Here is a 13,108-nt window from a genome sequence, read left to right as displayed (position 1 = left end):
TAATAAATCATGTGCTTTATAAAAAGATTAATAACACTAAATAGCTCAAACTGTGTTAAATCATATTTAATTAATAGTAGTATTTATAATGACAATCTGCAAAAACACACCACTCAGAGACAGAGTTTAGAAACTTTATTGAAACATACAGGTCAGTCACGAGCCACTGGAAAGCAGTTCCAGCGCTTACATTTTTGGAAACTTATAAATGCATCATGAGTGGAGAGCACGAACACTTCATAGCACCACCTTGATCGGAATAAGCACAAGTAGGAAATGCAACAGACACACATGGGCATTTCTTAAATCTGCTGTGTACAATTTAAAAACCTTAAGCTTCGAAAGGCACTTCGATGACACATCTACCTACTCAAATGAAGCATCTGTAACAATCTCTGGTGTGCATGTGACGAAACAAAATCATAACCTGCGTTTCTAAACATGAATAAGGCACTGGACCTGGAAACACTTTGTTTTATTTTATAAAGCTTATCTTTTAACTATACACTTAATCTATTTTTTTAAAGGACACTAATGCTGCACCATGATTAGAGTTGTGCAAATATGAATCTTAAAGCAACATAAATAAAACTTTTTTTTTCTTTTTTGATGGACAGTAATAATCACACAGATAGTATCAAAAAAATAGTTAGTTTTGAGACGCTTCCTAATGGCATTCATACATACAGAAGGGAAAATAGGCATTGAACATCTCATCATTTTTCTCAGAAAACATGTTTCTAAAGGTGTTGACTTGAATTTTCCCCAGATGTTGGTAACAACCAAAGAAATTCATATATGCAAAGTAAACAGATTTGAAAAGATTGAACACATGAAGAAAGGAAGGTGTAGAAAGGCATGGAAGGCCCAGACAGCAGCTGAAATCTCTCAGTAGCAACCCTCTACCATTCGTCATTGTAAATTAATATTAGCTGCTTTAGTCCAACATCTACATTAGCAGGATGATGAAGATGAAATCAGGGTGGACATTTCAGCAAGACAGTAATCCAAAACACAGCCAAAGAAACTCTCAAATGCTTTCAGAGAAAGAAAATCAAGCTGTAGAATGGCCCAGCCAATCACCTGACTCGAATCCAATATAAAATACAAATTAAAGATCAGATTTGATAGACGAGACCCCCAAAACCAACAAGATTTTAACACTCTGATGAAGTCTGAAAAAAAATCACACCTTTTTATGTCTTTATTGTTTGGGTTTTCACCAAAATCTGGTTCAATTCCATGTCAACAGCTCCTTTAGAAATATTATTCCCAGGAAAAAAACATGCCTTATTTTCCCCGCTGTATAACACTCACTCTCATTAACGTTTTTGTGCACATTTTTTTTTTCACAGTCACACAAATGCAAAAAGACACGTGCAAATACTTTGTCCTATGCAGACAGATGTTTAAAAACACTCGCACACATTCACACAGAAATGAAGTCACAAGATTAGTGGAGCTATTTACTTAATAAACATATTAAGTAAAAGGTGGCTATCTGAAGTATAACACTGAGATAGGAAAAAGGACTGATAGTACAGTAATAATGCTACAAAAGCTTTCGTTTCTAGGTAAACAACTAAACCAAAGCCAGTTTCATCTGAAAATAAATTGCAGTACATTCAATATGAAATAAACAAGGTACATGAGAGGATGAAAAAGGCACAGTTGTTTAAAAAAAGAAAGAAAGAAAGAAAGATTTTTTTGTCTCCATTGAGGAGTCTCACATTCTGTTTTTGTCATTTATGATGGTGATACAAAAAGGTATTCAGTTCTTCTTAGATGTGCAAAAATAATAATATGGCAACTGCATGGAGTCCTCCAGTATTTTAGCTTACAGTATAAGTGAGATTTCGATGAGAAAATATTGCACGTTCAAATGTGATTTGTCAAGTCGTGATGTCTGATTGATCAGGCCAAGTCCAAGGATTTTAGTTTGTTTGTTTGTTAGTTTTTAGAACGAAATTTGTCTGACCATTATGACTGCTCACCCACAATTCTAGTCGACGATGTATTCAGACATGCCAATTCGGATGATCTGTATTCAGTAACTTTTATTTAGTCAATCTGAACTATCCCCTCCCCAAATAAAGTATTCATCATTTGTACACAACACTAAATTATATGCAAAACTATGGCATGTCCCATGATGAAATAAGAAAGGGTTAGCATGTCAAGTCATATTGTGGGTGTGGTTGGATTGGTCGGTCACTAAAACAAAACAACAACAACAAAAAAACACACAAATCTGATTGGTCAGATCTTAGAATTGGTAAAGTCTGATTGGTCAGGTCATATAATGAGTGATGGCCCTCAAAGCATAGAGCAGCTCTGCCTGCATTCGGGCCTCCATTAGAAGCAAATTCACATGGACCTGCAGAAAGAAAAAGAGATTTCAGCAATTTGAGGATATTTACAATAGAAAAAATACTGTATTTATTAAATAAAAATGTTAATTTAAAATCAAAGTGATGCCATTATTTTATTTAAAGTAGGTTGTCCCAAAAATGTGTGAAAAATTTCAGCTCAGAATCACTCACAGTTATTTTATTATATGTTATAGTGTCGCTTTAAATACAATTAAGCTTATGTTGCCCATCCCACTTTCAGGAATAGGGTGGAGCCTGTATAGCCTGTGCATCGTTTACTCGATAACAACAAATAAAACATCCACATGCATTTTAAAGCCTTGTTAGATTACAGAAAGCCAAGACAGTCACACAAGTAAAGAACATCAGTTCAATCCTTGGCATCAGTTCAAATAAGCAAAAAAGGTATGCAAAAAACACATCATGTTAGTTATGTACGTGAATTCAAACAGTTGTGGAAGAAAAATCAGCATATTATAGTGTAATATAAAAGTATCAGCATATTAGACCTAGCTTTGTGAAGTGGATTTCTGGCCATGATGTTCAATTTTGGCCCAGAATTTAAATTTATTTGAAATCCCTAATATTCTGCATACTGTGACTTGTTCATCTCTGAAAGAACTTTAGTACTACAATCGAGTCATTTGTCTTTCTTCAGAAACAGTGCTTTACTTGTACAGTAGGGGTGTAACGATACACCAAAGGCACGGTTCGGTTCACTGTAAAAAATTTCCAGGTTTTCACAACAAGTTACTGTAATATTTCACAGTAAATTACATTAGTATCCCTTCACAGTATTTAACTGAAAAATTCACAGTAATATGTTGTATTCATAATTTTATTGTGAAATTACGGCAGGAAGCATGATTACAGCAAATTACTGTGAAAAGGGCTACATCTTTTGCACGTTAGTTATAGAAATTCAAACCTTTTTTTAACTCAACGTAGAAATTAATACAAATTAACTTTTAACAGATAATAACAGAATGTTATAGCCCCCAAAACGATTTGGTTACCAACATCTTTTTGGTTGTACTGCACCTTTATTTAATTTTATACAGTTAACATAGAATAGGAAATAATATTTAATGAACAACTGTGTGCTTAACCAAAACATAATAAACTGGAATAAAAAGTAATTAATTAATGAAACCAAAGACTCTTTAGACGGTTTCATGAGTATTGGGCACCTGTCATCGCCTGGAGGTCACTAATCTCAGAATTAAATATATATTTAAATTATTATTTTTTATCTATATAAATAAACCACAGATTAGAGTTTTAAACAACTACATTCTAGCATGAAAAACAGTTAAAACTTCATTTTTCGGACGCATATAGAGCCATCGAAGACGGGGCAATTGTCCCAATGTCTAGCCTGAAGACAGGCGCCTCTCGGCGGATACATGAGTAATGAGCGCTGTTACCGCCTGGAGGTCATAGATCTCCGCTACCGGCAAAACACACTTAAAATTACACACAATCTTTACTAACAATCCACAGATTTGAGATTTGAAGAACTACATTCTCGCATGAAAAAGTGTTAAAACTTTATTTCATTACATATTACAAGCAATATTTATAATTTTATGTGCCTTCTCATCCACCATTACAGCTTGATGCAGCTTGGTGCGAAATGAATCCTGGGAGGAAAAAATTATAATTCTCAATACACTCCAAACGAACTTTATTCTTATTGTTGAAGTCAGAGATATGTAATATTTTGAATGGCGAAGAAAATAATTAACTTTATATTTCAATCAATATATTACTTTTGCACTGCTTCGGTTCAGGACTCGTGTGACATTGAATCAGATTCAGATATTTTATCAGACGTGTTCATGAGCTCATAGTCATGAACAAGCAATTCGTGTACAAGCAGTACACCAACCAAGCAATATGATGAAATATTAATGAATTATATGTTTGCGTCTTACAATATTATACAAAACGGAATCGTTTTCAGGCGAATTCGACTCTTAACTGTTCACTTAAAGGAGCCGAATTCGACTCTTTACTGTTCACTTAAATGAGCCGACTCATTGAACAGAACTGACTCGACTCGAACGCAAACAAGCGCCATCGCTACAGACGCCTGCGTCGTCCAAGTACACCCGTCTGCAGCCCGCAGATCGGGGCGGGGCTGAATACGGGGCGGAGCTGAATGTGCAGCCCCGCCCATAAATGGGCGGGACTAAACATGTCACTCCGCCTACAAGTCTTTCATTGGTTCACGGAAACAGACGTTGATGTAATGTATGCTTTCGATTCCGGTTTTCATCTCTGCATGGTAAGTACACATCTTCTGTCATGTAAATGGTCAAATTATAGTCCAGTACACCTCACGTATTATGTGTCATTTATTTAATTAAAGGCCTTTAAGGAGATATGAAGTTTTAAAGCCTTAAAAAAAAGTTTTCTGTGTTAGGGTTGGCGTTTTCCAGGTTGATCGTACAGTTGGTGGTTTTATTCACTTAGAAGAATAATGTAAACTTTAAAGAGTTTTGTGCAAAACAGTCCATCACATGAAGTTTATTAATATCAAAGATAACAAAATATATTTTTCTTTGTGGCATGTTCTCTAATTTATATACTCTGGTAATGTTAATGCTAAATATGTACAATGTAAAACTTGATTCTTAACTTACTGATCTATACTACATTCTGTTTGCAGATCATTGGCATTGATATATAGTCCTCACTATGATTCCTTAGGAGCATATTCTCTGTTTTATTTTATTTTACCTCAGTTCTTGCTCTCTTTTTGTTTTAATAGATTTGTGCATTTAATAATTTTTATTTTTATTTACACTTCATGTTCTCTTTTTTTTTGTTTACTTTATAACCCATGCATGAAACTTAAGCAGAGGGGAATGTGAGGAGGGGGCATGCCTAGTACAAACATATTTAATTCTTTGAGTTTAACTTTAATATACTGTATGTTAAGCGACATGTTGATGATTGTTGGTTATTTTGTACAGATGCCGCCTGAGATCCTGCAGTGGATCCTACTGAGAGTTGTCACACAGGATGGTGATGGGACATTTCTGCAACTCTCACTGACATCCAGGACCTTCTGAGCCATTGTCATTCATTCATTCATTCATTTTCTTGTCGGTTTTGTCCCTTTATTAATCCAGAGTCACAACAGCGGAATGGACTGCAAACTTATCTAGCAGGTTTTTACGCAGCGGATGCCCTTCCAGCCGCAACCCATCTCTGGGAAACATCCACACACACATTCACACACACACTCATACACTACAGACAATTTAGCCTACCCAATTCACCTGTACCGCATGTGTTTGGACTGTGGGGGAAACCGGAGCACCTGGAGAAAACCCACGCGAAGGTAGGGAGAACATGCAAACTCCACACAGAAACGCCAACTGAGCCGAGGTTCGAATCAGCGACCCAGCAACGTTCTTGCTGTGAGGTGACAGCACTACCTACTGCGCCACTGCCTTGCCGAGCCATTGTCAGTAATCCAAAATTCAAGAAGCAGGGTGTGTGTGTGTGTGTGTGTGTGTGTGTGTGTGTGTGTCTGTGTACACATGATAAAGAGTACAGAATATGCCAAGCACTTTTTACTGCAGATTGTTACTTTAATGCTGTGGTGGAATTTCCCTGTAAAAAATATATAATTGTTTTTATGTTTATTAAAGATAATAATCACAAACTGCTGTATCTTAAATTATTATTAATATTTTCTATAAATTGTCAGTCTTCCTTTTGTACGTGTGCATGTGCATACACAGATGTTCTGTAGGTGAGACATCTGACATCTAAAAAACACAGATCTGCCAGATTTTTACTTGAACCGAGAAAGAGGGACTTTCAACTGACTGTATTGCTTTGTGTTGGTGTTTTTACTGAAGATGAAGTTGGTATTTATTTATCAGGATTTGTCAAATAAAAAAATCAGAAGTTTACACGAATGCTGCACTTATTAATGTCAAATTTATTTTCATTAATTTGTGTCCTGATAGATAAGTAATAAATAAAACTGGCCGTTTGTGCCATACTATTAATATAATATTAAGTGTATTTAATATTCTAATTAAATGAAATAGAATAACAATGTTGTATGTGACTCTTAATAACCAAACAAAATCATTATAAAAATATTTTTAAAGATCTACAGTGCAAAAATGGATCCAGAATGGTTGTTAGAAAGTGGTATTAAAGTATTTACCCTGTATTTACAAATAATACAAAAATAAAACCAAGAAGACAGCATTTTAATTCAGTAGTATTAGATTATGAAATTATTAGTAACTTATTAATTAAATTGTAGAACAGATATTAAAACCACCCAGTAGGTGGCAGCAGAGCACTGTCTTCATTCAAATGGAGAAACTGAACAAAACTTTAATGGATTAGTAAATAATAAATAATGAAATTGATTGCATCCATAGATGACACACCATGTAATATGAAAAAAATTAATAAAAAATTTTACTCATGCTGGAACATTTACATATAACAGATAATATACGTTTATATTCATAGCAGCGTCAAAGTAAAAATAAATCCATTATATGATGAAATAATCTGATTTAATAAGTAAAAAGGTTACAAACATATACTTCCCTTAATAAATAATAGCTTATCCCTGCTCTTAATAAAACTCAAAGCAGTGCAGTATTGAAAGAGAAACAATTGGACACATGCCCAATATTTTTAATAGTATAATTTTAATATTTTCAATTGTAAATTTTCCAGAGAACACTCCCATTCAAAGGGAAAAAATTAAACTGAACTAAAAGCACTGCATTTTTATTTATTTATTTTTTCAGACTCCACCTTTATTTGCTGTAAATATGCAATATGCATTTGCATTTTGAAGCAAAATAATAAACCATTAAAATATCAGAACTAAAATCACTGCGTTTCTGAAGTGACACCATTGTGAAAAGAGTCTTTTGAGTCTTTTGTAATATTTTTAGCAGGAAAAATACCATTATGAAATTCACATAACTGTTAACATATTTAACATATAAAACACTCATCAAGAATGCCCACTTTTGTGCATTTTTGTGTTTATTAACAATAAAAACAATATTTAAGAAATTGTACATGCATTTCCTGTTTACTGACACCACGTAGTAGGCATTCACTCTATTGCGTTTCCACTAACCAATGAAATTACAGGTGGGCGTGGCTGAACATGCAGCCCCGCCCCACATTCATCCCCGCCCAGATCTGCGGGCTGCAGACAGGGGCTTCTCGCGTCGTCTCTTCACCCAACGGATTCATCCTCGGTAAGTGTTAAAATATGAATTTTGTCCGTTAAATGATTGTTGTATGTGTATTTCTATATAGTGCATGTCTTTTAACAGGAATTTACCGAGTACTTTAGTTGTACTCGCACGTACAGGGTTTAAGCGCGCCTTTTTTTAAAACAAGAAATTAACGACGCCAGATGGTGATTGTAGTGTTTTCTGAGGTATTAGCATAACGTTAACGTTAGTTCCTGAAAAAGGAAAGGGAATTTTCTTTAATTAACTTCTTGTTAACTGCATTTTCTGTTTCAGTACAAGACTGAAGTAAAGGTGAAATGACTAAAGTTAAGGTAAGCTCTGGCCTTCACTTAAGTTACCGTTACGGTTACGTTAGTCACCATCATGTACGTTAATTTTGTTCACTGTAACGTTAACGTTAAGTTAGTTAAATTAACTAAACTCATTATGAAACAAGTCTTAACTGTTTTATTAAATGAGGCTTATAATACAATTCAGTTGTATTCTTTTAAACTAACACTAACACAGTACATATTGTATATTTCTCACTGGTGTTAATGCAGTGCTAACATTTACTAATGAGAACTAATTGTATAGTGTCACTAACTGTAGATTTTATTTTTTGGTGTTCAGGTGTACCTGATAATAACTGAAGTGTGAGGTGAGTAAATTCTGAGCACACAAATATAACCTAAATTCATTATCACAATCTAATATATGAGTATGTGTGTGTGTGTGCGTGTTAGGTTGAGTCTTATTCTACTCTTATTATATTCATATTTTTTTGCAGCCACAGCCATTGATGTTGAAACACTGATGCTACCAATCAACCATCGCTTGATTATTAAAGGTAATGTTGATGCCTTCCTCATTTTTATTAGATTTTTAAATGTCAGGTTTTTCACAGATTTGTTGTGAGCAGTTTCTTGTACACACTCTTTTTCTTCTTCCAGAAGTTCCACCAGTACCTCCAGTAGTAGTAAATATTAGACAAAGATTTTTTTAAACTATAGTTTTTATTTTTATAAGCAATTTTACTGGGCATGTGTTTTTGTTTGCTTGGTTTTTAATAGGCAGAGCATGAAATGTCAACTTTGTTTCTACAAACAAATTTAATTATTCACAAACATCTCTAATTTAGTCCTTCTTTCCCCCTTTTAGTCTTATTCCTTGGAGGGTCGAGTGGTCATTGGACCTCACCTGGGTTTCACAACTGACTTTGGATCTGGTCTGAAACTGAAGTATGCTGAAGATGCCTTTTGCACTCTGGAATTTAAGGTAATGTCAACAATAAATATTGTAACTGAGGGCTTGTTTTGGGGGGTTAAACAAGGAATGTATAGGAGCACAAGTCATGACTCCCCTTGTCCCTTTGTTATAAAGGGCCGTGTTGCAGACACAATTTGTTTGTCTGTGCTGGAGACCAGAGGGGAAGCTGTCTTTAAAAGGATGGGGCTCTTATACCATATGTGAAGTTACCTATTCAGGTGAGTGGATTACATGCAAGTCATTGCAAATGCATAAATAGTGGGAAATTTTTACTGGGCAGCACAAATTAAGTGAAACTCAAAAAACGTTGAAAAATATTTGGAATATTTGCAAAAAACTTGATTGAAATGAATACAAGTGCTGTATCACTTCAATCAAGTTTTTTTTGCAAAATTTTCCTAATATTTAAATCATGAAATATTAGCTTGATGCAAGAAACATCCTGCTAGTATTCAAGAGCAAGTGCTGTGATGCATGTGTTAACTTTGCAATAAGTGTGAACCCAGCGTTAGATTATAGTCTGTAAACAGAAGGTGTAAATCAAATCAACTGTTTTAAAATGCTCTGCCTAGGTCATTAAAACCACTATTTGTTGTTGGACTGTTCTTGATTGTGTGTTTGTGATGGAAATGTTTTTCAGATGTTTTTGTTTAAATGATTGCAGTTTGACTGAGCTACAGTATTGTCAGCATATTCAAACTGAGCTAACAGTAATTTTGCTCTGTAGTGCAGCAGTAGTGTCCCAGTACTGTTGTATGAAGCTAACTGTTTGTCTGCCCTTTTGCTTATAGGTGCTTTTTGGGCACCAGTTTGGAGATGGAAGACAGACGAAGTCAAAGAAGCAGAGAAGACACATCAACCAGCAAGTGTGTAAAATTATCAGGAAAATGATTGACCTAGAATAGACGACTGCCTAATTTAGCAAGAAGTTTTGTCTCTCTCTCTCATGTATGTGTGTATATATATATATATATATATATATATATATATATATATATATATATATATATATATATATATATGAGAGAGAGAGAGAGAGAGAGAGAGCGCACTCTGAAGCACTGCTTTTTATATGTATGCTAAATATGATGTCAGATTTTTTTTATTAATATGTTCTTATAATATTTTTTGAGGCTTCACCTTCACCTTTTGAAAGTTTTCTGAAATGTTTACACAGATGTCATTAAGCTGTTAAATAAATCTGTAAAATGTATGTGTGTTTGTTTTTATTTTGATTTTAGAGTCTTCTCAGATCACCCAAAAATGAAGATTCTGTCGCCATTTACGCATCCTCAGGTTGTTTGGACACAGAGGATTATTTGATATTTTTATTCCTGTGTTTAACAAAAAAAATCATTTTAACAGAGCTGGAACAACCTGAGGGTGAGTAAATCAAGATAGAATTTTCATTTTTGTGTGACCTAAAATTGCTTTGAAATTTTACAGCACCAAACTGTTAAATTACAGTAATCCGGGATATAACTGTAACTTTACAGTTAAATCAGGTATTTAAACTGCAACCTACTGCTAAATTACAGCAATCGTTTTGCAAATTCACAGTAAAATATAGTTAATTCTACAAGATAATACTGTGAAATCACAGTAACGGACTTTATTATCTACTGTAAATTTACAATATATGGTTGTAATTTCACAATAATTTAATGTGACAAAACCACAGTAAATTACTGTGAACTACCTCACAATAATTTACTGTGAATTTACATACAGTAATTTACTGTGAAAGTAATGCAATTTTTAGCCAGTAATTTACTGTGAATTTAAGGTCAAATTTTTTACAGTGTTCGGTTCGGTTCACGGTTTTGGAGCCACAGTTCGGTTTGGTACGGTTCGGTTTCTGTTTGCTGTGGGGTTAGGGTTGATATCATGTTAACAGCAATGCTAAGGGACACTTCACTTAATAAAAAGAACATCTTAACTTTTTCTTTATTAACTTTGTCATCGCATTTTTAGTACAGTCAGGATACCCAAGTAAACAACTAGAATTAAATAAATACCTCCAATATAGACTAATCAGAAGAAAAACTATTTTCTTTAGTGCAGCCATCTTAACTAAGTAAACTAAAATTAAATAAATAACTGCAGTGTAGACTAGTGAAAGATCTTCTTCAAAAACACCATAATATCCACATTCTCCGATGAGAGACTTGATCTCTGTGCAGACACAGACGCTCATTTTTGATTATCTAGGGTTTCAGTTAGATAGATAGGTTTCCGTTTAAATTAATGAAAAAATATACATATAATGTGTTTGTAAAGTGTTTTTTCATGACATATTCATCAGTAAAATACATTGCAGTTGTGTCTGAAACTAATGTTAGGGTTGTAGCCGGCTGTATGTTTGCCTCCCGATCTCTCACTCTCTCTCACCCGCTCCCTCTATGCCGGTCATTTATGTTACTGTAGGTCCGCCTTCACGACAGCTGATGCCTGTCATTTCTGTAGGTCCGCCTTCATGACAGCTGATTGGTCAGGAGACCGATCTATCATCATTTGGCTACGCAGCGCGGGAATGTGAAAAGCATGTCAGGAAGAGCGGGAGAGAGAGCGCTTTTTCCTTTGAACACGTTTTTCGTGTATTTTTCTGACATGATTATGATTTTCGTTGTTTTTGCTTAACTTTCATTTGGGCAAAATTATTTTGCATTACTTTTGCCCACTTTAAGTAATTTTGTGAGGTTTGTACATTTTTATTTCAATTGATTTGTATATTATTTTTTAGCTCCGCTCCTTCCCGACAATATAGCTGTATCTCCTCAAGTTCAGTCTTAGTGTAAGGTGGATAGGGAAAATGTCATACGATTTCCATTTTGCAAACACGTAGAAAATGTATTGTTAAAGACATCAGGTAAGAGGTGAAGGTCATCTTTGTTTTATTTTATTCAGTATAGGGAAGAATGCGGCGCACGGCGCTGAAGACCTTTTTTTCTTTTCATCAGTTTTAGCGAGGTAAAAGGGGTTATTCATGAGTTAGAATTGTTTTATTATATTTATTTCTTTTGTTTGTCTTCACTATCACCCCCTTGCTTGAGTTTAGGCATGCGCTTTGTCTACGACACGAATTCTATTCCTGTACTCAACTGGAAAACCAAAATGTTTCCACACAGATGACTTAAATGTGTTTGGGTGATCTGCAATCTCAGTACTATGTGAAGCAGCCATCCTGCGTCCAGTAGTAACGAGTGTGATGCTCACTCAAGTCACATGACATGACATGCACTAAAATACTAACTTTAGAATATAATATTTAGAACAAAACCTCATCATTATTGAAACAATTTAATTACATGTGATAATAAAGATGTTTAAATTGGTTCAATTAGTTAGAGACAAGTGACGTCAACCTCAACAATGGGCAGCAGGGGGAGTGAGAGTACCGTGATACGCCACGAGAGTTTTGCGATGCGTATCGGGGCTGGTGTATCGCGATATTTCGGTTCGGTTTTAATATCGTTACACCCCTATTGTACAGTATAGAGAATACCTGCTTGTGAAGCCCTGTTGTTGTTTGTTTCTTTGCAGATCACTTTCATGATTAAACAGCGACATATGCAGCAGAGCGGAAACTGAAAGTGTAAACAAGCATAACGGGCACCCTTTAAATACTAAATTCGATTAAAATAAATAATGTGTCTTGCCTTCTCGGAGTGTCTAAACTGGTGCCAGTAGCTCTCATACATGCGGCAGGTGGTTCTCTCTGGATAACACGTCACTGTTTTAATGTAAACCTTCAGGCTGCGCTCCAACAGCTGATTCACCTCACCGTAGTCATAATCGTCATATCTGCAGACACAAAACCATACGTTCATTAATATTCATTGTTGGATTTCGGGGGTTTTAGGACACTAGAGGGCGCTGTTGGCTCATATCCTGTCATTTAATAATTACATTTTTTTAATAATATTTGGGGGGGAAAAAATCCTTTTTATATACATTTATGAGACTTATAAATGAGGAATACACTAAAATTGCTGAAGCTGAAATAATAATAAAGCCTAATAATGAAGCTACAAATAAAGAAAGTTATGCAAAACAAAAGGAAAAACATCATTAAACTTCAATTGAGATTTGAACAAAAACTGAAAATATTATAAGAAATCTAAATATTAAGAAACACTATACTAGCATATGCCATTGTCCACACAAAAACATGCACAATTAAATTATACAATACCACACAATTTAATTGGAAACTAAACTTAA

At 34.6% G+C, this 13,108-nt stretch overlaps 3 protein-coding genes and 1 long non-coding RNA gene across 8 annotated transcripts in view; 2 read left to right on the top strand and 2 right to left on the bottom strand.

The window, feature by feature from the left end:
- Window positions 1–10,627, bottom strand: part of LOC141377888 (uncharacterized) — a 111,390-nt gene extending 100,763 nt beyond the window's left edge. The window contains exon 1 of the mRNA XM_087284478.1: window positions 10,519–10,627. The gene's annotated coding sequence lies outside the window, so the exon portion shown is untranslated. The remainder of the gene's footprint in view (window positions 1–10,518) is intronic.
- bloc1s3 (biogenesis of lysosomal organelles complex 1 subunit 3) overlaps window positions 1–13,108 on the top strand; it is a 64,638-nt gene that overhangs the window by 8,435 nt on the left and 43,095 nt on the right. The window contains exon 4 of one of the 3 annotated variants that reach the window (XM_087282965.1): window positions 5,354–6,304. The exons of the other annotated variants lie outside the window; for them this stretch is intronic. The gene's annotated coding sequence lies outside the window, so the exon portion shown is untranslated. Of the gene's footprint in view, window positions 1–5,353; window positions 6,305–13,108 lie in introns of those variants that run through there. 3 annotated transcript variants of the gene reach the window in all.
- sesn3 (sestrin 3) overlaps window positions 121–13,108 on the bottom strand; it is a 49,766-nt gene continuing 36,778 nt past the window's right edge. For 2 of the 3 annotated variants that reach the window (XM_087282671.1, NM_213519.2), the window contains exons 9-10: window positions 12,544–12,688; window positions 121–2,377 (exon numbers count right to left, since the gene is read on the bottom strand). In XM_087282671.1, coding sequence (XP_087138797.1) covers window positions 2,291–2,377; window positions 12,544–12,688 — 232 coding nt within the window. In that variant the 3' untranslated portion in view covers window positions 121–2,290. Of the gene's footprint in view, window positions 3,044–12,364; window positions 12,689–13,108 lie in introns of all 3 variants that reach the window. The other variant, XR_015508476.1, reaches the window with a different exon arrangement.
- On the top strand, window positions 7,574–10,097 carry LOC147833721 (uncharacterized). The gene is made up of 8 exons (XR_015509709.1): window positions 7,574–7,636; window positions 7,910–7,947; window positions 8,249–8,276; window positions 8,406–8,465; window positions 8,569–8,594; window positions 8,777–8,893; window positions 8,999–9,102; window positions 9,676–10,097. It is a non-coding gene; the product is annotated as an uncharacterized LOC147833721 (long non-coding RNA).

Source organism: Danio rerio, chromosome 15, assembly GCF_052040795.2.
Source record: "Danio rerio strain M-AB ecotype USA chromosome 15, GRCz13ab, whole genome shotgun sequence".
In the NCBI taxonomy this organism is placed as follows: Eukaryota; Metazoa; Chordata; class Actinopteri; order Cypriniformes; family Danionidae; genus Danio; species Danio rerio.
The sequence above is the reverse complement of the archived record's forward strand: the minus strand, read 5'-3'. Positions and strand labels throughout refer to the sequence as shown.